Source organism: Tasmannia lanceolata, unplaced genomic scaffold (genome assembly GCF_043159265.1).
Source record: "Tasmannia lanceolata isolate RefF3 unplaced genomic scaffold, GAP_Taslan_0.1 ptg000020l, whole genome shotgun sequence".
In the NCBI taxonomy this organism is placed as follows: domain Eukaryota; kingdom Viridiplantae; phylum Streptophyta; class Magnoliopsida; order Canellales; family Winteraceae; genus Tasmannia; species Tasmannia lanceolata.
The window spans coordinates 6823038-6849043 of NW_027518697.1; the positions used below are offsets into that span (position 1 = coordinate 6823038).

The following is a 26006-nucleotide window of genomic DNA, read 5'->3' on the forward strand; positions in this document are numbered from 1 at the left end:
GAGTCTGGGTCAATGCATTTTGAATTGGGTCCTACGAGTGTCCTAAATCCTACTTACATTTTTAAATATTGCGAAAATACTTCCCATAAATAGCCAAAAATAAATGAAGGGTATTTTCGTACTCCATCAGATTTTTGGGGCTACGTTTTGATGAGGATATGAAATAGTTTTGGAGTTTAAGTGATGGATCCAATGGACACGGTTGGGATCCATTTATATGCCCAAATCCTATCCATTAAAGAAAACACCCATTGCCAATGAAATCTTCGTTCCTCATCGAACGTGGTCCCACTGAGTCGCTCTGTGATGGCTACTCAGATCAACGATCTTGAACTGATCAGCCATATTTGTTAGTCAATCTCACAATTGGAACAAAACTAACTATATAAACGGCTATCTTTTTCAAATTCAAAAAAAGAAGAGTCGGCTTTTAAACGGAAACTTAACAACAACGAAAGATCGCGATCTCTCCTTTTATTTAAAATTCCTCCCAAGAATTCAACCTCATTAAAAACCCTAAAGCCCTTCATTCCTTTATCTGATAATCCATTGCAAAACCCTCTCCCAGAGAAAGATTCTCTGCATTTTCCAACTGTTTTCAGATCAGAGGGTCGATTTCTTTCAAGCTAACAAAACCCACTTCAAATTCTTTCCTTATAGCTTTATGATGTTTGCTTTCATGAATTTCAAAATCTTGAGATTTTAAATCCTATTCAAAGAAATTGATCTTCACCCAGATTTTAAATTTCGTCTCTGTTTTCTTAATGGAATTTCTCCCTCTTTTCTGAATCATTTCTACTGTTTTCATCAGATCTCTCATTGGAGGGAATCGAGGGCTGGAACGGAAAATCTCATCTTCAATTTTCCTAAAGGTATCTATCATCTGACCTACATTCTTCAATTTTTTTTAAAAAGATATTAGGGTTTCATGAATGTTCAAAACCTTAAGATTTAGATTTTTTTTTTTTTTGAATGGGAACCTTGAGATTTGATAGACCTATTGAACTCCTTTCATGGAATTGATCCTGTCCATATTGGATTGGTAAGTAATACCACTTCTAGACCCCCTACTATAAGACCTGATCCCAAAAATACTAAAAGAATATCATGTATTGGCCCAGGTAAATCCATTATGTATAAAATAAGAGATAAAAAAAAGTCTAATATTTCATGCCCTTACTGAGCCAGCCAGGAAAAAAGAGGTTACCTTGTTTTTTTTTTTTGTATATGATACGTTTCTAATTGAATCGTAATGTGGTCTGGATTGAGGTAGATACAATTATTGGACTAATTCTTATTTCAAGATTTAGACCTTTGTTTCTAATTGCATATAGCATGTCTGTTCTTATTTCTTTGAATATTCTAGTAACTTTCTTGGATTCATTTTTTGAATCTTTCTATAAGTTTTTTTTTTCATCAGATTTTTCCTGATTCTACATGCAGGGTACTCTGAAATTTTTGCAACCATGAATGATATCATGACAAAATCTTTTCTCAATTATGTGGAATTAAAGAAACAAGCCTTAAAGGATCTCGAAGCGGGGTCTGATCTCGAGATGGCACCACTCAGCCATGCAGACGAAGAAAACCTCGCACATTTCTTCGAAGAGGTTGGACTGATCAAGACTGAAATGGAACAGATCACAAGTCTTCTTCTTGATCTACAAGATCTAAACAAGGAAAAAAAATCCACACTCAGCTCGAAAGTTCTTCGAGGTCTTAAAGATCGAATGGATTCGGACATGGTAACAGTGCTTCGCAAAGCGAAAATCATCAAATCGAAATTAGAATCTCTAGACCGATCGAACCTCATGAACCGTAACATCTTGTCGGAGTACAAAGAAGGAACCCCAGTTGATCGAACGAGGGTTTCGGTCACAAATGGTTTGAGAACGAAGCTTGGCGAAATGATGATGGATTTTCAGTCATTGAGAGAGAGAATTCTTGATGAATATAAAGAAGAATTGAGGAGGGGATACTTTAATCAGACCGGCGAAGAACCAAGCAAAGAGATGATTGAAAAGATGGTTTTGGGAGGTGGGCAAATTGGGATTTTCGAAAATGAGAAGGTGCCTTTGGATTTGGAGAGTCAGGAGAAAGAGGAAGCTGTGAAACAGATACAGAGGAGTTTGATGGAATTGCATCAAGTGTTTCTTGATATGGCAATTTTGGTTGAGACGCAAGGTGAACAGATGGATGATATTGAACACAATGTGGCTTGTGCAGGAAATTACATCAATGGCGGTGCGAATTCTCTTGCATCAGCAGCGAAGAATGAAAAGAGTAGAAGGAAATTGGTCTGTCATGGAGCTTGGGTTTTGGTGCTGATTCTGGTCTTGGTTTGCATTATTTTGTGGACATGGTAATGATGAGATTTCTCAATTAGGAATTCATATGGTGGTCTCTGAATAAATACACTTACATACTTAAGCTTTTCTGAACTCATGAAGAGTTGCTTGCTGTGTGTATTGACTGACTGTTACAAATTATTTGCCAAGTTTATACAGTTTCTCTTTCATATGCAAGCCTATATTAAGCATTCAGTGTACTTTTTGCAAGACTTTTGTTTTGTTTCACTGTTTAATGGATGGTTGAGTTGCACAAATTCTTGCTGGAAATTGCTGTGTTCCTGCTTTGATTCTTTTTATATAATAGCACATTTGGAAGTCTTATGCTGTTTAACTCTTAAAAAAAAAAATACGGGTAGGGGTCCTGCCAAACCCCAGCTTACCAACCAAAAAATAAGTCTCATTCTGTAATAATATTGATTTTGTTGGGACCCGGATCTTTATAAGCCCATCCACAACCATTCACTTTTTCCTATGTGGAATCCCCTCCAGGCAGAAGTAACGTGGGAACTCAGATCCTTGGAGGGATATTCTCCATCCTCGAAGGGTCTTCCGAGGGATTTTTTCCGTCCTTGAGAGAGTACACCAGGGTTACTTTGTGGCTCTTATACCACTTGTTCGGACCCTGGTGGAACTAAGGTGAGGGTGTCCAAGTCCTTATAAGCCCTTCCCGCAGAATCACAATGTACAAAAAAAATCAAAATTTCATCTCCAATTCATGTTTTCTGCATACGGATTTCATTTTCAGTGGTTATTTCCAGTAGTTTGTGTTTGGATCACTTGCAAACTAGTGGTGTGAGAGCCGTTTTAAAAATATTGAGATTTATTGAGTGAAATTCTAAGATGTTCTCGGGTTGCTGTTCGTAATGGGGATACAACATAGGAGCTGCCCTTGATATTTGATCCAGGGTAATGTTTGGTACAATATTTGGCTCTCATTCAAAAACCTCAATTGAAAGATCGTAGAATGAAGTGAGGAATGTGAATATGCATGTAGTGAGGAACTGCGGATGTTCCTGAGCTGCAACAAGGACACACCGTCTTCCCTTAAAGAACCTCCTGAATCCACCCCTTGACCCTCATGATCATAAATGTTCAAGTTTACAGACCAATGTCTCACTAAATCATAGTATTCTGTAGTTATATATTTTTGAATGATTTGATATCCAATTAAAAATCTTATGAATTGGGCATGCAGGTGCCTAACACCTTTGCTATCATAACTTTATTTCATAACTCGCCCATCAAGACCATAGATCATACAGTCATTAAAATAAAATATAAAATGTCTAGCCATTCCATTTCTTCTAGGCCCTATCTAAGGTGATGACTCCGGTCAAATTTTAGAGGCATTAGTTGATCGGATATGATGAACAAACAGATGCTCTCCCGGAAATATTCCAAAAATCAGTATGAATTCAATAAGGGCCCGTTTGGATACCTCATGCATTTGTATTTTGATTTGGATTTGAGTTTTGGATACAAAATACATCCATCATCTTCATGAACATGTTTTAGAGAGAGAGAGAGAGAGAGAGAGAGAGAGAGAGAGAGAGAGAGAGAGAGAGAGAGAGAGAGAGAGAGGAGCGAGGGATGTCTTGCTGCTGCCGGAGCAACTTTGAAGAGTGAAGGAAGTTGCTACAAATATTGATTTCCAAATAATGTCTCGCAGGAAAGATTTGAAAATCAGAAATTTTTGCACTGTCGTAGCTGATTTGGAAAATTTTAGGATCTGATCCGGTTCAAAATGTCAAGTAAATCCAAATCTAAATCTTGTGGGAGATCATTTCCATAAGATGATCCTAACCCTCCAATCTGTAGAGGGCCTATATATTATAGAAACCTCTACAGATATTCAGGATCTCTTTTCCTGGTGACAAGTTCAAGACACAGTTTAGATATTAGTAATCCGTAGAAATGTTAAGTTTACACCCCTGTGGGTTCTATTTAGGAATTAGTAATTTGACTCCATATTCGTCAAAAATCTAGGGCTGTTATATGATTCCAATCTTATTATTAGATAAGAGAAGAAACTGATGCCGGGACCTAATTTTTGAGTTTTTTCAGCCTTCTAGCCAATCCTGCATTGAGGGCACAAGGACAGTTAAAACTTAAAACTCATGCACCAAATAAACATACAATAAAAAACCCAAGAAAAACTCAGATTACATAGCTCGATTGAAGATCACAATTTTGATTTCATGTTACAGAAATAAAAAATTAACAATTTGCAGGGAACTACATGAAAGAAAAAAAATGAGTTATAGTGTTCTTAGACTTCTTTCAGGTGAAGAGGGTCTTCATTTACCAATAGTAGCATGGCCTCAGCTAGATCCAATGCTGTCATGTGAAATGTAGCTAGCCCAAGTAGGTTCACCCTGTAAACAGGATCTTGGGTTCACTACACCTCCAAATACATGGATAGTTCATCATCGATGATACAGATTGTTTAAAGTTTAGACTATCATTGGAACATATTCTTGCCATGGTAGAAGAATCTCCAAACTGAAAAAAAAAGAGGCTAGAAATTAGGCACACTTACAAAACAAAAAGCTTTTTGAGCAACGAAATCGCAAAAAGCTAAGGTGAGGAGAGGCAAAGGGAGAAAAGCCGTTCAATTGAGAGAGATCAACCATTCGAGAAACGAAGGGAAACTAAAAAAACTGAACGGTGATTTTCTTTTGCACAAACACGGTGACAAAATCACGAAGAGGGTCGGGACGATGGGGATGGAATAGGGTTTTGTTCCAGCATCAACAGAACCTAGATTTTGGGCGAGAGAATCCTAAACCCTAAAAAGAGAAGAGAAGAAACACTAAACCCAAAAGAGATGTAAGGTTCCAGATATATAATGCTCTAAAACCCTAACTCTAACGCAGCATTCGGGAAAAAAAAAAAAAAACCTCGAAAGAGTGGTGCGAAATATCCTACAGGGGGGTGCGAATTTATCATCTCCCTTTCTTTATTCCCTTATATCATTTTCCTTTTCCACGTTTTAAGTTTCTTCATGCCCGTCGGTCCTAAGGGTCCAACTTCGGTAGGGCTTCACCTGGTTTCGGTTCTGGTTGGGTCGCCATTCCCAACCCGATTTAATTTTGGGTTGAGTTAGGGTAGAGGTCTTGGGCAACTTGACCCAACCTGAACCCAAAGTCCATCCTCTAATTAATTTTATCGTGTAATTTTGCTCGGGGCTAACCGAAACCCAACCCTTGATACGATTTGGAAAAATGGGCTAGACAGGTCGGGCTAGGGTTGAGTGATTTAGAGACGGGTTGGGTTAGAGTTGATCATTCTTAAACCGGGTCGGGCTGGGTTGGGTCAGGATCGAGGGAATGCTATCTCAGGTTGGGCTAGGGTTGGCCTCAACCTGACCCGAGTTCGCTCCTACTTGGTCCCTCCAACATTTGTAATTACTAACTCACACTAATAAAATTTCTCACCGGAGAGAAGCTATCGAGCTGGTAATGGAGGAAGAACCCATCCTTTAAATCCCTGGGAGATGTCATAGTTCTCACGTTATGAATTGTGCACCCTCCCCATAATGGCTACCTTTTAAGGACAATGTCTCCCAAAGTCCCTATTCCAAACAAGTGGTACCAGAGCCGGGGAAGATCTCGATAACCCTGGGTAGGGCTGCAACTCGGGTCGGGTTTTTTCACGTTTACGTAATTTTTTAAGGAAAATTCTTGTTTGGCAAGGCAACTCAACTCATAGAAGCAGAAACTACACTCACATTACACTTGAATCAAACAATGATGTAATTACACTTGAATCAAACAATGCTGTAATCAAACAATGTTGTAATTACAATCAAACAATGCTGAATCAACTCAACTCATAGAAGCAGAAATTACACTCACACGCAATAACAGTGGGTGCGTGGGTTTTCACTTTTAACTTTTAACTAACAATAGAAAAAAAATGTACATACTATAACTTATGTAACTCGGGTTGGGTCGGGTTGGCCCCTTCAAACCTGGCTCGACCCGAGATTCATGCGGGCTTTTGAATGCTCAACCCGGCTCGACCCGAAACCCATGAAACCTGAACCCAACCCAGACTATTTTCGGGTCGGGTCGATGCGGGTCGGGTAAAACCCGGCTCGAGTTGCAGCCCTAACCCTGGGCACCTGCTTCGTCTAGTTGCACAAAGTGGCAGCCGTCATAATTTGGTTTGGATTTGGCATGCCATTCCACTTTTGGTTGCCAAAATGCATTGGACTCCCTTTGATTCCCTTAGATGTCTCCCATTAAATAATCGTTTGTCCCCTTCTTCCAAAAGCAAAGAATCATGTTTTAATTTTGTAGGGAATGATGCTCTCTCTCTATATTGGTAATGACACCCCCACTTTTTCTCCTACTCTCCCAGTATATGCCGCTCATCCAAACACTATTACACAATTTTCCAAGGTAATTCTAGGCAGATAAAAATGCTTGTCTCACCCTTTGACTTCCTATTCCACTACTCTCCAAGCCACCCCAAGCAACCAAATGAAGCATCAAAGACGGAGAAAATCCCTAAGAGAGGATCTTGTAGTTCCCACATTACTTAGGTGTGGAGGAGACTTGCGCACCCTCCCCTTAAAAGCTAGCTTTTAAGGGTGAGTTCCACCGGGTCCCAACTCCTAACAAAAAAGCCAATTAAAACATCTTCGCATGAACAAGCATAGCAGCACCATCAGATGATAATCAGAAACCAAAGCTCCATCAAGGCCCTGTTCATTGAAGATTATGGCAACCAATTGATTGTGAATGGCAAACGGATTATTAAACTCAAAATAATCAGTTTGACACACAATCGTTGCCATAATCTTAAACGAACGGGGCCTAAATGAAAGATGCACACGGAAAGACCATGAATTACTACTACCTGATAATCATAAGCCAAAGCTCTGAAGGGAAAGGATTCTCAATCAACATTCCAAGCAAAATTCCCATTTTACAATCCTCAAAACACCCAGAATAGGAAACAAGTTGGATCAATCATGCTACCATCCACGTCAAATGTCGGTACCTGACCCACTTGGCGGCAACATGAATCCCGATGGCCAATGCCAAACCCAGCAGTGGCAATGGAGGTCCTCTACCACTTGCAGGTACTTCCATCTCTGCATTTTCTTTGGGAGATTTTGAATGCTGAGAGATGGCAAGAGCTAGATAAAAAGCCATGGCCAGCCCTCTCACCCAAGGTTCCCCAACAGCCACTGCCACAGCAGCAAAGGGCAATGCAGCTGAAACATTGTCCCTCTTCTTAATAAACCGCGAGAAACAATACATTCCCAGTAAGAGCAACCAAAAGAGCAATGTGGGGATGGAGCCCCCCACGACCCAAAACCCAAGTAGGCCGGCCAAGGTGAGAAGATATGGCTGACTATTTACAGAGCCTGGGACCGTAGATTCTGCAATGGCCAGTACAGCTGAAGAAAGGATGATAATCACAGTCAGCTCTTGTACAGGGGCATATGCCACTATGCCGGAGTAGATAGATTGGGCGGAATAGAGAAAGGTCTCGATGTATCTAATAAGAGCAGTGACTGGATCACCAATGAAATGGAATATCAAGGCCAAAGCAAGCTTTAACAGATAGCCCAAGAAATTGGCAATGGAGAGTACAGCTTTCTTCCAGTTGGTGAGCTCCCATGCAACCGTTCGCCATGTATAAATGAGAAAAACTGGGACTACAAAATAATAAAAGCAAAAGAAGAAGAAGGATTTAGCAACCAACAGGGCTGTTTGAATCCCTTCTGAGATGAAGGAATTGTATTTCAACAAAATGGGGATAGGCATAAAAAATAATTAAACAGCTCGTATAGAAGAAATGGCGGATCATGATTTACGAAAAAAAAATTGCATGTAGGCAGGCCATCCTAAATGTTTCCGATAAAGCAAGAAAAGATAACTGCCCAAAATGTGTGTGTGTGTGTGTGTGTTTGTTATTAACATCTCTTTTTGAAAAAGCTAAAGGATAGAGATGTTTCTTGATGTGTATTCCTCCTCTTTCAAACCTTTGCGACCTTTCTATAAAGAAAACAGTAGAATTAATAGTTATAAGATTGCAAATGGACATCATATGGCAACATTTTCCCTGTATATTAAACATCCTTACCCATCTCTGTTTTTGCTAACTTATCAACTATCCCAATAGCACTCCGCGGTATGTGCATAAACTCTTTATCTGTCTACCCATTTCTTTCATTTCCCCTACAAAATAGTCAAATCTCCATCGGCCTGTTCAGAGTGCATGGATAAATCAGCTTTTGAGAGTAGAACAGGTGCAGGAGCATTGGCTTCTCTCCATAAATGAAAAATTCTCTATATTTTGTGCTTTCTCAAGAGAATCCAAAATTTATTATTAGGGAGCTACAATTGTGGGGAATTTGGGACCAAATCCATATCTTCAGTTAAAATAGAAGGAATATGATCCACAGAACTTTCATCTCAACCAAAAATTTACATTATTAGGCCATTTCTAAGCCATGAGTAACAAAGTGCTTTGAACTTCAATAAAAACTACGTCAATTGTTCATAGCTAAAACCCAACATATAATTCACTAGTTTATGCTGTCCTATATTTCTAGTAAAAGGGATACCATCAAGATCATCAGACACACAGTCGTACACAAAAACATAATTTCTTTTGCCGAGTAGTTCACAGATATGCTAATTATATGGTACTTGAAAACAATGCTAAACATATGAAAAAATGGATCCAAGAATACAACTGCTTTAAAATCTAAATTAAATATTTGATAAGCCGAACCTCCATAGACATATTACCTACATAATCACATATCAAGTTAACAACGGCATAAACAAAGTCTATTCTAACTGCATCACTTCCAATCAACAGACACTTCTGGGACATGCTGTGGCAGCTCATTTGAAAAACTTAATTTTGAGATTGAACAAGAAAGTTATGCTCACTTCAATGCATTAATGATCATAAGAATACAGCTGCTAAAAAATGAACATAAGAACATTAACAATGGAGATAACATAGGAAATACTTATATGAAGCAAAAAAATTGCAAGACTGAATGAGAAAGCCAAGCCCATTTCAAACCAGGCATGGTCTAAAAACACTTCAGGGAAAAAAACAGCACCTTAGAAAATACTGATCAAGACATACATTTCAAGAGAGTTGGGTTCATAAGGTTGCGTTCTTTAATGCTTCTTCAGAATGGTATTTCGTATTTTTCGCTCCATGCGAATAGAAAATTACGAAAATCTTGTTCTTTTGCCTTTTTTGCTCCAAGGAAATAGAAATAATTCCTCGGGATTAGAACTCTCTCTCTCTCTCTCTCTCTCTCTCTCTCTCTCTCTCTCTCTCCAGCTCTTCAAACTGTCGAAACCCTAGGAAAAAAGCGATCTTCTCCTCAGCCTAGATTCATCAATCATATCAGCTCTGCAAACTGTCAAAACCCTAGGGAAAAAGCTAGCTTATTCTCCTCAGCCTAGATTCATGGGGCTGGGAAAGAACAAAGAGCTCCAAGTTCCAAACTTCTGCTCCGTTTTGTAGTTCGAATTTATTAAACCTTTCACCATGTTATCGAATTCCGGGAACCGAAAATCCGATATCTTTTTCAAATGATTTTGGCAAACTGGATAGGCTACGGTTTTATCAATAGCCATGCCCGTAGAGATTTAACAATGCAATCCGGGTTAGCGTTTTTTCTAAGGTTCGGCAAGTTCGCCGCGACACTGTCGAGTCGCCGTTTTGCGGCTGGCGATTATGTCTTGCCATTTTTCGATCAGCAATGGAGGATATTTCAGAAATGAGCGTGGGACTTGGTTGAGGGCTTCAGTTGAAGGAGACTGGAATTTCAATGGATAGGCCTTAGAGCAGTATTCAGATGATGAGTACGAATGTGATTTCGATAATGATAAGGTTCTTTCAATTTTTTTTCTCATTCCATCCTTTTCCTTTAATTTGGAATGGATTTGATAGATTTTTTTCCCTGAATTTTCTAAGCTAACATTTGACAAGATGGACCTTTGAAGTTTGAACTGATGTGAATCTGATTTGCTTCCTTGAAGTGAGAAATTACAGATGGAATTTTGATGATTTCTTCCCTTCTTTTTGTTTGAATTTTGCATTGGAAGGGCGTTAAGTAGTTTATTTTGCATTGGCAGGGCGTTTAGTAGTTTTTCTGGTATTACATTGTAGATGAAAACTGGATATTTGCTTTTTAGTTTTTAAGCAACGTTTTGAATTCTATTGGCTAGAATTTTGAGGCATTTCTATGGATACATTTGAAGTGAGTTAATAGACATTATTCTCATTCAGGAAGTACTCTGAATAATAAGAATTGATTCTGACTTTCAGAATGAGAATCAGAAGAATTGCTAAAGAACGCACCCTAAGCCACCCCTTTCTACGCCTATTTTTCTCCTTCCTTGATCTTGATTCTTTTATTGATCCAGATTTCTTCTTGATCTTGATCCCTTTCTTGATCTCAATTTTCTCTTCGGTTGTCAACAACCCTTCTTTCCCTCTCTAGCTGCCCTCTTCCCCCTTTCGGACATTGCCTGCAACGGATGGCCATTGCATGAAGCCAGACACACCCTCCTAAGTAATGATTACATTTCCCTTTTTTTTTCTATAAACTATTTCCCTCACAGTCTCACCCTTTGAACCTTCCCCTTTCTTTTCTACATAACCAACTTTTTTCCTATTAGTTTTTACACCATGATTTAATCCAATCTACCTACCCTTGTCACTCATACACACTACCCTTATCCTTTCACCATACCCATATTTCTTACCCTTTTAGTATTATTTGGGCCTTAAGTATTTTCTTTAGGCAGTGTTTGGTTGCACAAAACCTCAGCATCTATTGGAATTTCAAATGCCGACAGCTGTCGATTCCTCGTTTGGTTGCCAATATTGCAATGAAATTCCAGGAGACACCCCAACATGTTTATGACATAATAGCTGCTTGTCTGCCCATGTAGCGCTCAAGTGAGATTCATGCCCCCCTTCTCACATTCAAACCAAATTCTACCAAAAAAGAAGAATTTTGGTAGAATTTTTTTGGAAAAGGGGTTTCTTTCTCTCTTTCTATCTCTACCCTATCTCTCTCTCTCTCTCTCTCTCTCTTCACTCTATATTGGTATGAGACCCCTGCTTTTTCCACTACTCTCTGAGTCTATGCCGTGCAACCAAACACTACTTACCACTATTCCACTATTCTCCGAGAGATAATTCTAGACAGATCAAATGCTTGTCTCCTCCCTTTTGACTTCTTATTCCACTACTCTCGGAGCCACCCCCGCGCATCCAAACATAGCTATAGACCTGATTTTCTACGACAGTTTTGACTGAGATCTGATTTTAGGAATTATTGTATGGAACAAGATTGGGATGAATTTAGTTTCTTTGATGGTGGAACTCTTAAGCTTAGCATTTCATTGAAAATCCTTATTGTATTTGGTTATTTATGATCCATTTATGTTGATTTAGGAACGCACGTTGTTGTTTCGTTGAATCAAAACACATATATTGGTCATAAATTACCAGAAAATCATATGCAAAACCATATGTGTGGTTTGCAGTAATTTGGTACTATAGCCGGTTCACATCAATTTGGTATCAGATCTTAGAGCTCAAATTCCTCGCCAGTTCCATACCAAACGCCATCTAGGCGTTCAATCGAAATTCCCTTAGAGCCTAGTTAAGCCATTTGTCTATTATGGCATCTTTAGGTAGGTTTTGTGTCTCTCGAGTTGTACTAAGTCATAGGGTTGATCCCGGGTCAGTTTTTTATTAGAGCCGGTTCACATCATCTGTTAATTATATGGCACCTAAAAACAATTTGAGAAGTTGAACCCCTGTAGAAAGATTACCTACAAAATCACATATACAGCTAACAACAGCCAAAACAATGTCTACTCTAGCCGCATCACTTCCAAGCAACAAAGACTCTTCTAGGAAATGTTTATTGTAGCTCATGCCAAACACAATTTCGAGATTGAACAAGAAAGTCACGCTCATTCAATGCATGAATGATTATATGAAAATTAAAACCAGAGATAAACCTAGGAAATTCTTATATTGAGCCCAAAATTTTCAAAACTGAATGAAAAAGCCACGCCCATTTCATTAGGAAACACTAATCAAGCGTTACATTTAAAGATAGAGTGAAAAATATGCTTATTTCAGGGCTTAATTAAAGCTCTTAAAAAAATCTAAAACCCTAGGTAAGCCCTAGATAACAGTAAGAGAGCAAGAACTTATAGATTCAACAAGATATCCAAACTCATTTCAATCCACTCATGCTATGATAAAAAGGTTAAAATCCTAGATACACAATAAAAATCATTGCTCAAGCAGTAAATTTTATGACTGAATAAAAAAATTCATGCTGGTATCAGCGCATACGCTTGGTCAATTGAAAGTTAAAACCCTAGAAAACACAAAAGAAGCATAAAATTTAACACCGAACCCCAAAGTTATGCTCACCCCAATACAAACATTGAAAATTCTCAAAAGATAGGCCCAATGACATCAATCAAACTTTAAATCTTGCTGTGCACGAATGCTCACACTTGAACTGAAACCCTAGAAAGCAATAATAAGACTCTAAATTTCAATATCGAGCGAGAAAATTATACTAGTTTCAACTACACACGCTCCAAAAAACCAAGAAATAAAGAAGCGAAAGAGGATTTCATACCGATCAACCACGGCAACAAAAACGGCCGATCTGGAGCTTCCTTCAACAAGTACCTGAAACGCGAGGGCATTGTACTCTGCCCTCGCGCTTCTTCTGCTTTGTTAACGACCAAGGGCTCGGGCTCGGGCTCGGGCTCTCCTCCTCCATTGACAGAGTGGGCAAGAGAGACAAAGGTTCTGCGAGTAGAAAACCCTAGTGTGCGAAAATGGCGAGGAGGGTAAGGTTTTAAAAGAGTGATTCTTCTGGTTGGAGGAGAAGGGTATTGGAGAAGGCGAGTGGTAGAGAGGTTAGGGAGTTGCTGAGGAGAGAGAAGGGGAAGCGACATTTAGAGAGATAAAATTAGACAGACTCGTTCTCCACCATTTCTCCTTGCTAAATGAAAGGAAAACAAAATGAGAAATTATATGATGCTGTAGATGATCCATACCGTCCATTTGTTCAGCCACAGTGTAAATACTAAATAGGTTGTGACCCAAAAATCATATCCTTAGGATCATCTTAACCCTCCGATCTATAATAGAGAGATCGCACATCCTATACCGTCCATTTGTTCGACAACCTAAAAATTGTATTCATAGGAATCATCTACACAAGTTCCCAGAAATCAGGCATTCGTTGTTTTGTGAAGGCCATTTGATGAGATTGATCTCAGCCCTTGGTAAAATAGTGAATGGCAGATTTCTTGGCGACAAACTTGGCCGCGTAACAGAAGTAAAACAACCTCTTAACTTGGCCTCGGGTATGCCCGTTCCAATATATATTAATATTTTGTATTGCAGGCCGGGAGTCCTAGTCCTTAAAGCTATCTGAGTATTAATGAAATATGTCAATTTTCAAAAAAATATATTGATAAAATTGCTTTCATTGAGATGGGTCAAATTTGTGATGTGAAAAAATAGTTTCCTTCTTAAATTTATGCACTTGATGACTTAAATTTAGATATTTTTAGTATGGAGATTTGTTTTTTTTCTACGATCTTTGAAATTAAACAATAAAAAACCGACCCGATTTGCAACCCTACGACTTTGAGCAGATAATGCTTAGTAAGATGATAGATATTCTTGTTACCTGAAGATCAAGGCGATGAACGTTGAATATGTCCTTCATAGAATGCGAATTATATGCTAATATGTAAGACCTGTAAGCTTCTTTAGCTGACTTATTCAGATAATAGTTGTTTGCTGCAAGTTTTTCCTGCATCAATTCCTTGTCAATTTTACAGATCAATGTCTAAACAAGCAGAAATAAGACTGCCTCAAGAGGGACATAGCACGTGGGACTGTACTTTTGCGAGCTTCTTTTCATCAATTCACAGGTACTTTGGCTGCCTGCTTGAAATAAAAAGTAGAATCATCTAGTGTTTCCTGTCAAATGTGTCTCCTCGACAAAAAGGGGCTATTTGGATATGTGGATTTTAGAATCAGGGTTTTAGTTTGAAAGCGGTGTAAAATTCTGGATTTTACAATCCATTATCATGGATTTTAAGTAAGAAATCCAGGTTTTAGAAATCTCTCCCCCATCCCAAGAATTCTAAAACCTAGAAACACGGGACGATCTCGTACTATCTCGCTCGACAAAAAGTGAGGCGAGAAATGAGAAAACGAAGGATGGTCTCCTTTTTTTTTTGAAAATGGTAGCTAACAGTCTCCTTCTTCTCTCGTTTCACATCCAGGATTTTGAGGAATTCCAAGATTTTAAAATATTGATATCCAGACGGCCCCAAAGGGTACAAAGTAAAATTACTAGACCTTGAAATAGTGAAGAAATTGCAACTCTTCTGGTATAAAAAACAGCAGGGGATGCCCTTTTCCACCTTCCCCACGAGCTGTTCGGCCAACCCTGTGAATGTACACCTGAAAAGTATATTTTTGAACCAGAACAAGTCACTTACAGAAAATTCCTTAAGGATAGCCATGGCTTTAAATTTCGGATTTCGGCCGGGACCGAAACTGAAATTTTAAGATTTACACCGAAATTTCAGTTTCGGCCAAAACTGACACCGAATTTTCAAACCTTGCTGGATAGCTGCAAAACAAGCACAACACATGGGCAGAAATAGTAGATACCTTTGGTTCATCTGGAGGATCATACTGCACAATCCAGTCCTGCCAGACGAAGAAAGAAAACAGAAATTTTACTCGTATACAAAGCTAGTCTAGGACAATAACAACCGAAGGTGGGAGTGGGAAAACAAACCACGGCAGGGATATCAAGCCCACGAGCAGCAACATCTGTACATAATAAGATACCCTTATTTGCCTCACAAAAGTCGAAAAAGGTGGAAGTCCTTTTCTGTTGCTTTTGCTTTTCATGGATATCAAAGCAATCAACCTGAATGTATTTGAGCAGCTCCGCATGATATTTGACTGAGTAACATGATGAGAAGAAAACCATCACCTTTTTGGAAAGATTCCTCTTCAAGAAAGAGTAGAGAAGACCAAATCTCTTGGCACTCGGCACTACACAGTACCCTTGCTGTAACCCTTCAACAGTGACCTACATTGTTCCTAAGCTCGTGAGTGTGATTTGATGTTAAAGATTGAAAAAATGGCAGTAGATTTAAGTGTTTAACTTATTCCTTCCATCATCCACTCCAATGTATACAGGAGTCGTCTGAAATGACAGACGGGCAAGATCTTCAACCTGCAGAATATATTGTTTTTGTGACATTGGTTGGATTGGCAGAAATGAGGGGTGCTAATTTGAATAAGAATTACAAACCTTCTTAGTCTGGGTAGCTGAAAAAAGAGCTGTCTGCCGCTCCTGTACAGCTACCATCTCAATGAGCTCAAAACACAACTACCAAATATATAATTAAATGCCATGGAAATTACGTGCCTAAGGAAATTGACAAAATGATATAAAAAAAAAATCCAACTTTTCATTGCAGGTCAGTACTGCATCTCACTGATATCAAGAAAAAACCCAGGCTTCCGAGACTTTTCAGCAGCAGGGTAATTCTCTATGCGATGAATGAGTGCCACAAAGATCTAAATTGCAACTCTGATATAAAATTTACATTTGTGCTAGGTACTAAACTCCTATAAAACTATACTACAAGTGTAATATGCACAGGAAGCCTTTCATATTGTCTAGCCAGTAATTTCTAAAAATGACAGCCTTCAGCATTCATATTATAAATACCCATTGTCATTAGATGAAACAGAGGTAGAGGGCTAGAGGGGGCACTTGTGGAACAGATAGTCATGGTAGAATATTGAACAATGCCCTCGAACAATTTCAAGTTAAGCCCCCAAGGTTATATTCTTTGCAACATCTAAAACTTATCTAGAGTCAATCTAGTGAAGGAGCCAAAACATCCTTCAACCTTTCCTACAATCCAAACTCTACCTGCAAACGTACCTTTTGAATCAAGAATACATACAAGGGTGAACTCACCTTGTTTTACACTTTAATTGCCTGCTGAGAGCGTTTTAGGGAATTGTAATAGTTGTAATAGCTTGATCTAATCTAATCCATTCACGTAGTAGACCTCATCTTAGATGAATCAATGACCATAAAAATGTTCTGATTATGTGGTACTAAGCATCCGATCAAGATCCATAAAAAAGACTATAAAATATGAATATATACAAGTTCATATTCAGTGACAATAAAGACAATAAAGACATGGTTTAAATGGTTCGTCTCAATCAAGGTATGCTGAGTGAATGGTTCGTCATCATACGTTTGTTCAGCAGTTTACAGAGATTATCCAAAAACAATTTGGGTGCTTGTGTGTGTGTGGCGTGGGCAGGTGTGGAACGTTTAACACAGCTAGTGTGATCACAAACGTATTATATGAGTATCGAGACTTCCATATAGAAATCATTTATTTTCTATCATCATTAGAGTATATGATAAAAAATGAAATTCCACAAATAGAAAAACATGCAAGCATACCAACAGAATTGCAATATGACAGCTAACACCGAAGTTCAAAACAGACACTTAGGAAGACATCATGTGTGACACTAACAGGAATGCAATATCAATACAGTAAAAGAGAAACAATTACATAAGCCTCTTGCAACTCTGTGTATATCATTTCTTCTTGCTCAGCATAGATAATTTAAAATTTTACATGACTAGGAAAATACAAATCAAATGTTCCAATTAAGGATTACTAAAATTAACTGGTTACATAATCAAAAGGTATATGATAAAAGCGGCAAAAAATATTAAGCCTACCTTTGGTAAAAGCTTAATGATTTGCTTCATTTCTTCCTCAAAGTTTGCTTCCAATATTCGGTCAGCTTCATCAATCATGAGGCACTACACATCAAAAAGAATTCTAAGAAAATACTAAACTTACATCAAAATCCCAGTTAATAATAAATATAAATTAAGCTGCCAAAAGGCTAAAACTTCCACATTTAAAAACTTAATTTTAATAAATAGGTTACAATGTCATTCTCTTCTGAAGTATAAGAATATAAATCAGATACAAGATCATATAACCTCCAAATGTCGTACAATCATTAGTAGGAAGATATAAAAGACGATCCAACTAAAATTATTTTCATGTTGATGTCATATTAGATGATCCAACTTACCCCTTTCCATTTCTCACTTTCTCTTTTTTCTGATCCTTCCCTTTGAGATCCTTTCCTTTGCTTCCCCCTTCTATTTCCAGAAAAATAAGGATTCTCTTTAGATATGGACCTGGATGAGCATATCCTACAACTATGATATGTGGAAGGGCTTCAAATCCAAGGTCAACCCAAAATGCCTTCCCACATCAGAACCCCCTCCCAGGCCTCTTCTCCCTTTTCACCAATGTTCTCAAAGGACCACCTTTGAAGTCTAGTACGGAACCACTAATGGAGTCTCTCGGTGATGGTAGGCAGTCTCTTCTTCCTAAGAGACATATGCAGACAGAATTTAGAAAAGTCAAGGGGAAAGTCTAGCCCAAAATGTTTGGACTTCACATTATATGCGAAGGGGAGAGAATGTCCACACCACACTTACCGGAGTGAGATTTGATCCCTGTTTCAGCTCACTTGTGATGAGGCAGTGCTTGCTATACAATCCAAATGCCCTTGGCCAATTGAAAGAAGATCCTCTTCATTGTGGAGTAGAGCTGCAGAAAGCAAAGAAAAGATACTGCCTCTCAAACACTAACATAAATCGAGATCTCGGACTTACTGCTGTGCATTTGGGCAGCTATTACCTTCGAGGCTAGAGCAACGAAGTTTGGAAGGGTGGAAAAATAAAGCCCATCAAGGCCCATTTTCAAAAGCTAAATTTGTATCAAAATGGGGGTGAATAAAAGATTCCAATTCAGAAGTTCATGGATCATAAGGAATTGCCAGTGTGAAATCAAGGGGTTCTGATGGGGCATCATAGAAGACGGGCAAAGAAAACCGTCGATTCAATTTCAAAGTGACTTTTTTATTTTTGTTTTATCTTTTATATTTTACTTTTGTACTTATGTGTTATACTGTTGTAAGAGTTTCATGTGTCAAACTCTCGTTAAAGGAAAGGAATCAGATAGTTACACAATCTCCTCTTCTCTTGCCATGTATCACCCAAGTAGTTATATTAATCTCTCCTCTTCTCTTGCTATGTGTCACCCATGTAGTCATATACATCTCCCCTCTTCCCTTCCCATGTATCACCCAAGTTGTTATACCCATTTTTTCTCTCCTAATGACATGGACAACCTAGGTAGTTATACCCATCTCTCTCCTTCTCCTAAGAGATAGTTCTTTGTACATTATTTTGGCAACGAGCGAATGATGAATGAATCTTTTGAAAGTTATATTTTGCAATAACTTGCAACTGGAGGTGTGAAGCCTTCTCAGGTGTGAAGCCTTTGTCTCTAGGTTTGAAGCCTAGAGCATACTAGAGTCATTGGTTTAAAATCAAGAATATCAATTAGAAAAGCAAGGCTGATCAATGGATCTTATGGCGAATAATAGGAAAATTGCAGGAAATAAATACTTTAATCAAACAATGACTATTAGGTACTAGAGCAAAGTATGGGTTTCACATGTTGCAGTAGGATTCCGACAGGAAGGATGACATCTGTTCAAAAGAATGAAACTCTATTTTTGTTTCGGTAATGACTCCGAGCTTTCGTTTCGGTTTGTATTTCAATTTCAGTATTGGTTTCGGCCTTTCGGGGAAGGAAACACAAACATTTTGGTCGTTTTGTGTCGGTTTTGGTGGAAATTTAAAACAATGTCAGGTTCATCTCCCAAAACCTACCACAGAAGAAAGGAAGAGGCCCGTTCCTAAGTTTGCATGATAAAGCCATCTACTCACTGTTTAAAACTCCCCGAGTCAATCATCTATTCACACAAGTTTACTCCCTTTTACCTTAGCCGAGTTCCCCCCAAGTCAGAGTTATTCCTTATCATGTCAATTAGAACTTTGACTAGCCAGATATAATTAAAACTTGACCGCGTCAATCATTGACTCGCCCAAGTAAATGGCCAAGTGTCCGAGTCCGAGTTTTTAAACACTGCACCTACCAATACATCTATTCCAAGGGAGTTGCCTTTATTACCTTCAGATTTTTATAAATGAATCCTTTAGTGGACTGAAGATGGTCCAGAAGTCTTCCAGGAGTTGCTACTAACAGATTTACGCCTTTCACAAGGCGCTCCGCTTCTCCCCTTCGAGCTGCACCACCAATAACCAGCGTAAGAGTCTGTGTGTGGTACTTGAGAAGGTCCTTTGCCACGGCATGTGTCTGTAGAATTAAAAAAGGGAAGCTGAGTCCAAAGGGTAATCAACTTTGCAAACAGAATATCAGTAAAGTCACGCTCAAGAAAGATATATCACGATTTATGCTCGAGTATATGTTAACAGATATAATGAAACATTAGTGACTTAAGACAATAAAGTTACAGTGACATTCAGACATATGAAGACGCAATGTATTGTGAATGCCATGTTCATTTACGAGTTACAGTTCACAAGCCCTCTTACTATGTTAGAAATAGATGATTAAAATAGTATCCATTACCATACTCTTTTTTGAATGGTAGTATCCATTACCATACTTGGCAAGTTTCTACCTTATCATTCGGTTCTCAAGCAAATAATTTGGCCAACATCATATAACACTATATTAATGTCACAAAATCTGACAAACAACTTATATATTGGATGTTATTTTCAGAAAGAATAACCGCCTGACAAAAAACTTACATTGGATATCATTTTTCAGAAAAGCAAAACTGCCTTTCATCTCTTTAATAAATTAAAGCTTATATATGCTGAGCTTCATTGAGTCAACCAAGCAATTAGGACTCATAAAAGCCACTTCCCAGAAATAAGAAGAAAACTATGAAATCACTGGAATAAGAAAAGTAAAAGAAGAAAGAAAAACAGCCTTCCAAACAACTTATATTGGAAATCATTTTTCAGGAAAGCAAAACAGCATTTCAGGTCTTGATGCGGGACGGGGGAAGAGAAAGAGGAGAAAAGGAGGAGAAGAATAGAAGAAGAAGAGAAGAAGAATAGTAGAAGAAGCGGAAAGAAGAGAAGAAGAAGAGAATGACAAGAAGAGGGAAAGAAAGGGAAAGAGGAGGAAGAGGAAAGAAGAGGAGGAAGAGAAATTTAGAGGGGAGAAATTTCACTCAATAATATTCCAAAGCTATCTTGTCCAATACATGAGGCTCTATATTTAATCAATGGAAATAAAAATTCCTAAAAGTAAATAACACGAAAATAAAATCCCTAAAAACTAAATAAAATCGAAATAAAATCAATAAAAGTCTTATTGGGCAAACATGCCACTTATTGGGCCCCACGCGCCTACAATCCTCTTAAGGCCTTTGATAAAGTAAAGCTTATATATGTTGAGATACACTGAGTCAACCAAACATCTAGTAATTATGTAACAGTGATACATACATGTTAGGCCCGAAATCGGTTAACAGATGTGACAGTGACGTAAGAGCCGAGCTGGAGGGCCCGAGGAGCTGAAGTGAAGGAAATAGAGTCCGGATGAACTGTGTTCTGCACAGAAGCAAACGAGGTCAGAATGACCGACCCGGAGTGTACTCCGGACAGGCCCTTCGACACTCAAGTCAGTATGAGTCGGAGTGAAGAGGGAGTTTTGAGAGTGGTGGGTGAGAATTCAATACCCTGATTTATGAGCTTTTGAAGCCCTTTTATAGGGAAAATTTGGGGTAGGTGGGGAGTTAATGCTCCAAGGCAGGTGTCCACCAGCTATAGGTTCAGGCTCACCTACTCTGTGGTAATTACCGAACTACCCCTGCTGACGCGGGGTCTGCAGTGGGCCTCCCCCTCGAGACACGTGTCGGCAACTAATAGGCTGGTCCGCGGTGGGCCCCCCTTTAGCCACGTGTCGGCAGCTAACAGGCTGCTGCGCTTTTACACCCCATCAATACACGTCAGTTTCGGATGGAAATTTTAGTGGAAATCCTGTAAATTATGAAAATACATGGAAACATTTAAAAATGGACATTTAGGATGAAACTTCAGGAAGTTCTATAACAAGCACAAATACACACTAAAAAACCCATCCAATAAGCAAAAAACCACGCATAATGGTCTAACAACACCGAACACACTTGATGACATACATTGTCACGCATGTCTGATAATTCAGTAAATACCAAACACACTTGATGACATACATTGTCGCACATGTCTGATAATTCAGTAAATACCAAATTTTACATGTAATACATATAAATTTTTATATCTAATACATGTTAGATTTTGATTTTTAAAATCTTATTTTTTGGTCAAAAGATAGTGTTTGGAAAATATTTTCTAAGTGTGTTTTGGACAAGGAAAAACTTTTCTTTGGAAAGAGTTGCTTTTTGCAAGAGAAAGAGAAGAATGCAAAAGTAGTGTGAAAAAGATAGTCCCGTATCGACTCATAAGAAAGAAAAAGTTTGGCTTATAAAGCTAAACTCTTTTCTCTACTTTATTATGGTGCACAATGGGTATTAGCCTTGGGTTGAACCGCGGGATGGTGCAACGCACCGTTCGCACACGCGCACGCCGCGCGCGGCGTGGGCAATGGGCTATAGGGAGCATAGTGGCGCTTTTTTAGGTGCACTTTGCACTTCGCACGCCGCCGGGTTGGGCCTGAGTTCGTGCCCAACGGTTGGCCCAGCAGGCCTAGGGGCTCCAATGGATAGTGCGTGAGCGGGTGCGATCCGAAGCGTCGGATCGTAGTGTAATGGTTAGTGGAAGATGACCGTTGGATGGTGTCCCATCTACTTAATGGTCAAAGGCCCAAAGGGTGCGATCTGCACCAGGGATGGGCAATCTAGCGGTTCAGAGTTGAAACGGTTTTTACACAAGCCAACTGTCACTCCAGGATTGATCTGATCCGTAGAGTCGCGATTAGACACGATCTAATGGTCAGAATTCAAACCCGCTGAAAGGATGTCCAGAAAGGGTGTTTTCCAACGAGGAAAGCTACCAGAAGCTCTATAAAAACAGTAGAAAATACTCATTCTATATAGAATTCGGATTTCTACTTTGGGATACCCAAAATCACTATTTCCAGCACAATTCTCTCTCTCTCTCTCTAAACCCCTACAAAGTTACTGTTTTACTGTTTTTTAGAAGTTCTCTTCAAGTATTCTGTTTTCCGCAGAAACAGAACACTTGGGTCTCAATTACTTGAAAAACCAAAGGTGATTCAGGCTTGATTCCGTTCAGTGCAGAACGTCGTCAAGCAATCGTTTGGAACCGGGCTTCATTGTATCTTGGAGGCGAGTTTGTGGTCCCCTTTGCACACTACTGGTGGGGGCGAATATCGTCTTAAGGAGAGCATTAACGCGCCTTGAAGCATCTTCTTATCTTCTTCTCAACCAGTACACTAATTATCTCCAACAATACATAAACCACATTTCACATGCAATTCATATCAATATAATTATGCAACACATACTAGTACAATATACCACTAGCACACTAACAGTTTTGGTTTCAGTAAGCATTTCAATAGTAATAGAATTGTTTCAATGTAGGTTTCGGTAGAAATTTAAAACCAGCTAATTATAATTAGAAGTCCCAGAACGAATGTATGGCGTAAATTGTATAATGATTGCAAAAAGAATTAGCAGTTGAGACTCTTACAATAACATAAATTCGATGCAAGTTGAAAATTCGAAGAAAATTATCATTGATTCTATAGACAATGAACAAGAAAGATAAAAGGTATACCTGTATGGCAAGCTCCCTAGTTGGACAAATGACAACAACGCCCATCCCATTGCGAGGAGACGAGGAGTGAAGTGGATATGATGCAGCAATTCAACAGCAGGTACCAAAAATGCAAGGGTCTTTCTGGAACCTGTCCTTGCCGCCCCAAGAACATCTTTACCTTCCAAAAGAACATCTTTACATTTTTTTTGGATGGTTTACGCCTTACGAGCCTTGCTTTGTAATTTTACTTGCACTTATTTTATGCTATCGTTCAGTTGATCCACTTCCTGTGGAAAAGTGGTGGAAAGTAGACTAATTTTCCGTCACTTTTTTGGTTGGCTTGGTGTTCGGATGCCATCCAAGGTATTTTCCCTCTCTCTCCATCCACAGTCACTTGTGTTGGATATATGTTCAAATATAAGCCCATAGATAATGGACCAGGTGTCTGGGCCCATATGGGCTGAAGCCCATAACCTCTTATTCTCTCATCCCTTCAATATTTATACTTTGTATAAATAGGGGCTGGAGGCAACGTGTAAGCATTCCACTTAGATGCAACCCACGTAATGCTTCAAGCAACCAAGTTCCACCGACTCTCTATTTTTTCTTCTCTCTGCCTACAACAATCTTGAAGCAGCAGGCGTGATTGGTTTTGCTAAGGTCCTGGTGCATCATCAGTGGTCCTTGTGCTTTTGAGAGAGGAAGATCTACAAGATCAAAAAGAAGACATCTGTTGCTCTCTTGAAGATTAAAGTGGGTTTCTTCTTCACCAAGTTTTGGGTGTGGAGGTAAAGCCTCTTTCAGAATTCTTCTTCCTTGCGGGTTTCTCGCCCACTTGCAGCTCTCTCTCAATTGGGTGTGGGTTTCTGTGGGTTTCCTCTCCCACATAAGTTTGGGGATTTTTGAAACTCTCGATTTCTCGATCAATTGGGTAGATTTTCTGTGGAAATCGAACCCCTTTTTTGGGTCGTTTTGGTGGCTGCAATCCATCTTGCAGGCACACTCTTTTCCATCTTTGTTGGCCGAACCCTCTTGTGGCTGATTCTTGTGTTTTTTGAACGTGGGTTTCTCTTCTCCCAATTTGGCCGTGGGTTGTGGTTGTTTATTGTGGCTGGCTCTCGGGTTAGCAAACGTTTTTCGCGTTTGGTTTCTCAGCTTTCACGATTTGGTTCTTCAGCTCAGGTGCACTCTTTCCAATTTATTTTATTTTTGTGGTTATAAAATGGAAAAGACTGTTATTCCCTTTGAGATGGTCAAACTTCAATCGTTTGGCGGATCTGAGTTCAGTTCCTGGAAGCGAAAGTCTCAGTTTGGTTTGAAATATGTAAATGTTTTCTATACTGTTTTGAGTACCTTTGCTGATTCGGGAGAAGATGTTGATGAATCTCAATGGAAAAAGGATGAGGATTTCTACAAAGACTTCTTATTAAATTGTTTATCAGATCGTCTTGCAGAAACCTACAGCAAATTTGGCACTGCTAAAGAAATCTGGGATCATTTAGATGCTCAATTCAAGAAAGAGGAAGAATTGTCCAAGACTCACCTTGTGGACAAATTCATGGATTTCAAGTTCCAAGAGAACCTGGAAATCACTCCTCAAGTATCTGATTTAGAAATTTTGAGATCTAAATTGGCCAATGATAACATTCCTTTACCTGATGCTTTTCTGGTGGGTGCAATTATATACAAGTTACCATCTGCATGGCACTCTTTCAAAACAGAAATGTACAGAAAGAAAGTACAAGTGGGACTGGATGATCTCAAACGATTCATTCGAATCGAAGATGAGAATAAAGCTAGGAATAACTTGGAAATTGTTAGACAGCAACAGTCAGCTGCTAACACTGTGATATATCCTAAGAAATTTCTTAAGTCATCTAAGTCAACCAAAAGTGATACCCCTAAGTTGGAGGCCAAAAAGCCTATCTTTAAGAAGAAGAAGGGCAAGTGCCACAACTGTGGGAAGTGGGGTCACTTTGCTGCAGATTGTAGGCAACCTAAAAAGGTTAAATCTGACACACCACAGAAGCAAGCTACTATGATGGTAGATAAGGCTGAGCCTAAAAGTTTTGTTGCCATGTTGGACAAAGGGAAGGCCAGTACTTCTTCTGAGTGGTGGTTAGATACAGGCGCCACTTGTCATGTTTGCAACTCAAAGAAACTTCTCAATGATATTACCCAAGTAAAGGAGACTGTTACAGTGGCTAGTGGAGCAGATGTAGAGGTCACTCACAATGGTACTGCGAACCTGGCCCTTTCTTCAGGTAAAATACTAACTTTAAAAGCTGTTAAAGTAGTTCCTACTATTCAAAATAATTTAATTTCCATTGGTTTGCTTGACAATACTGGCATGTGTACTTCCTTCTTGGGTGGTAGAGTAACTTTAACAGTTAACTCTTATTATTTTGGATGTGCTTTCTTGATAGATGGTATGTATAGATTGAGTTTAGCAAATGAGACTGTTAGTCAAGTGAGTTCACCTTTGCTTGGTCCTAAGTTGTTACATAACAGACTAGGACATGTGAACTATAAGAATATGGTCCAACTTGCTAAAACTTATAATCTACCTTTAGATATGTCAAATGATTTTGACAAGTGTGAGGTTTGTGCTCAAACTAAGATTACTAGAAAACCTTTTCGTCAGGTTTCTAGGAGCACACAACTTCTTGAATTGATACATTCTGACCTCTGTGACTTTAAAAGTTTTACTACTAGAGGTGGTCGGAAGTATTTGATCACATTTATAGACGATATGTCAAGATATTGTCATATTTATTTGTTAAAATCAAAGGATGAAGATTTTGCTAAATTTAAAGTTTTCAAGAATAGAGTTG

General features: G+C 38.8%; 3 protein-coding genes and 2 non-coding genes across 7 annotated transcripts; 1 reads left to right on the forward strand and 4 right to left on the reverse strand.

The window, feature by feature from the left end:
- Positions 1 to 158: 158 nt before the first annotated feature.
- Positions 159 to 2562, forward strand: LOC143854957 (syntaxin-112-like). Of its 2 annotated transcripts, XM_077365103.1 has the most exons (3): positions 159 to 610; positions 812 to 872; positions 1444 to 2562. In XM_077365103.1, the coding sequence occupies exon 3, from the start codon at positions 1467 to 1469 to the stop codon at positions 2364 to 2366; it is 900 nt and encodes a 299-aa protein (XP_077221218.1). In that variant the 5' UTR covers positions 159 to 610; positions 812 to 872; positions 1444 to 1466; the 3' UTR covers positions 2367 to 2562. The 2 variants fall into 2 exon arrangements, with proteins under 2 accessions (XP_077221218.1, XP_077221219.1); XM_077365104.1 differs by having other exon boundaries at positions 159 to 872.
- Positions 2563 to 4329: 1767 nt separating this feature from the next.
- LOC143855263 (small nucleolar RNA snoR97) lies at positions 4330 to 4436 on the reverse strand. The gene has a single exon (XR_013237764.1). It is a non-coding gene; the product is annotated as a small nucleolar RNA snoR97 (small nucleolar RNA).
- Positions 4437 to 4669: 233 nt separating this feature from the next.
- On the reverse strand, positions 4670 to 4785 carry LOC143855255 (small nucleolar RNA Z278). Its single transcript, XR_013237756.1, has one exon. It is a non-coding gene; the product is annotated as a small nucleolar RNA Z278 (small nucleolar RNA).
- A 2413-nt stretch (positions 4786 to 7198) lies between these two features.
- EMB1923 (embryo defective 1923) lies at positions 7199 to 13348 on the reverse strand. Of its 2 annotated transcripts, XM_077364217.1 has the most exons (3): positions 13024 to 13159; positions 8454 to 8575; positions 7199 to 8025 (listed from the first exon to the last, which is right to left on the reverse strand). In XM_077364217.1, the coding sequence occupies exons 2-3, from the start codon at positions 8509 to 8511 to the stop codon at positions 7331 to 7333; spliced, it is 753 nt and encodes a 250-aa protein (XP_077220332.1). In that variant the 5' UTR covers positions 8512 to 8575; positions 13024 to 13159; the 3' UTR covers positions 7199 to 7330. The 2 variants fall into 2 exon arrangements, with proteins under 2 accessions (XP_077220332.1, XP_077220331.1); XM_077364216.1 differs by lacking the exon at positions 8454 to 8575 and having other exon boundaries at positions 13024 to 13348.
- On the reverse strand, positions 13263 to 25251 carry LOC143854880 (DEAD-box ATP-dependent RNA helicase 27-like). Its single transcript, XM_077364999.1, is given in 14 exon segments — positions 13263 to 13395; positions 14092 to 14217; positions 14297 to 14330; positions 14332 to 14351; positions 14772 to 14876; positions 15090 to 15128; positions 15220 to 15521; positions 15597 to 15666; positions 15745 to 15786; positions 17215 to 17298; positions 19538 to 19723; positions 23191 to 23250; positions 23253 to 23365; positions 25194 to 25251. Coding segments are annotated over 14 exon segments (1272 nt in total). The 3' UTR covers positions 13263 to 13362.
- Between the last annotated feature and the right edge of the window lie 755 nt (positions 25252 to 26006).

Bases quoted from the DNA above. Each gene is read 5' to 3' on its own strand.
- LOC143854957 (XM_077365104.1), top strand. From the start codon at position 1,467: ATGAATGATATCATGACAAAATCTTTTCTCAATTATGTGGAATTAAAG.
- EMB1923 (XM_077364216.1), bottom strand. From the start codon at position 13,348: ATGTCGCTTCCCCTTCTCTCTCCTCAGCAACTCCCTAACCTCTCTACC. The intron at 8,026-13,023 runs GTATGAAATCCT...ATTATTTTGTAG, and splicing joins TTTGTTGCCGTGGTTGATCG to TCCCAGTTTTTCTCATTTAT.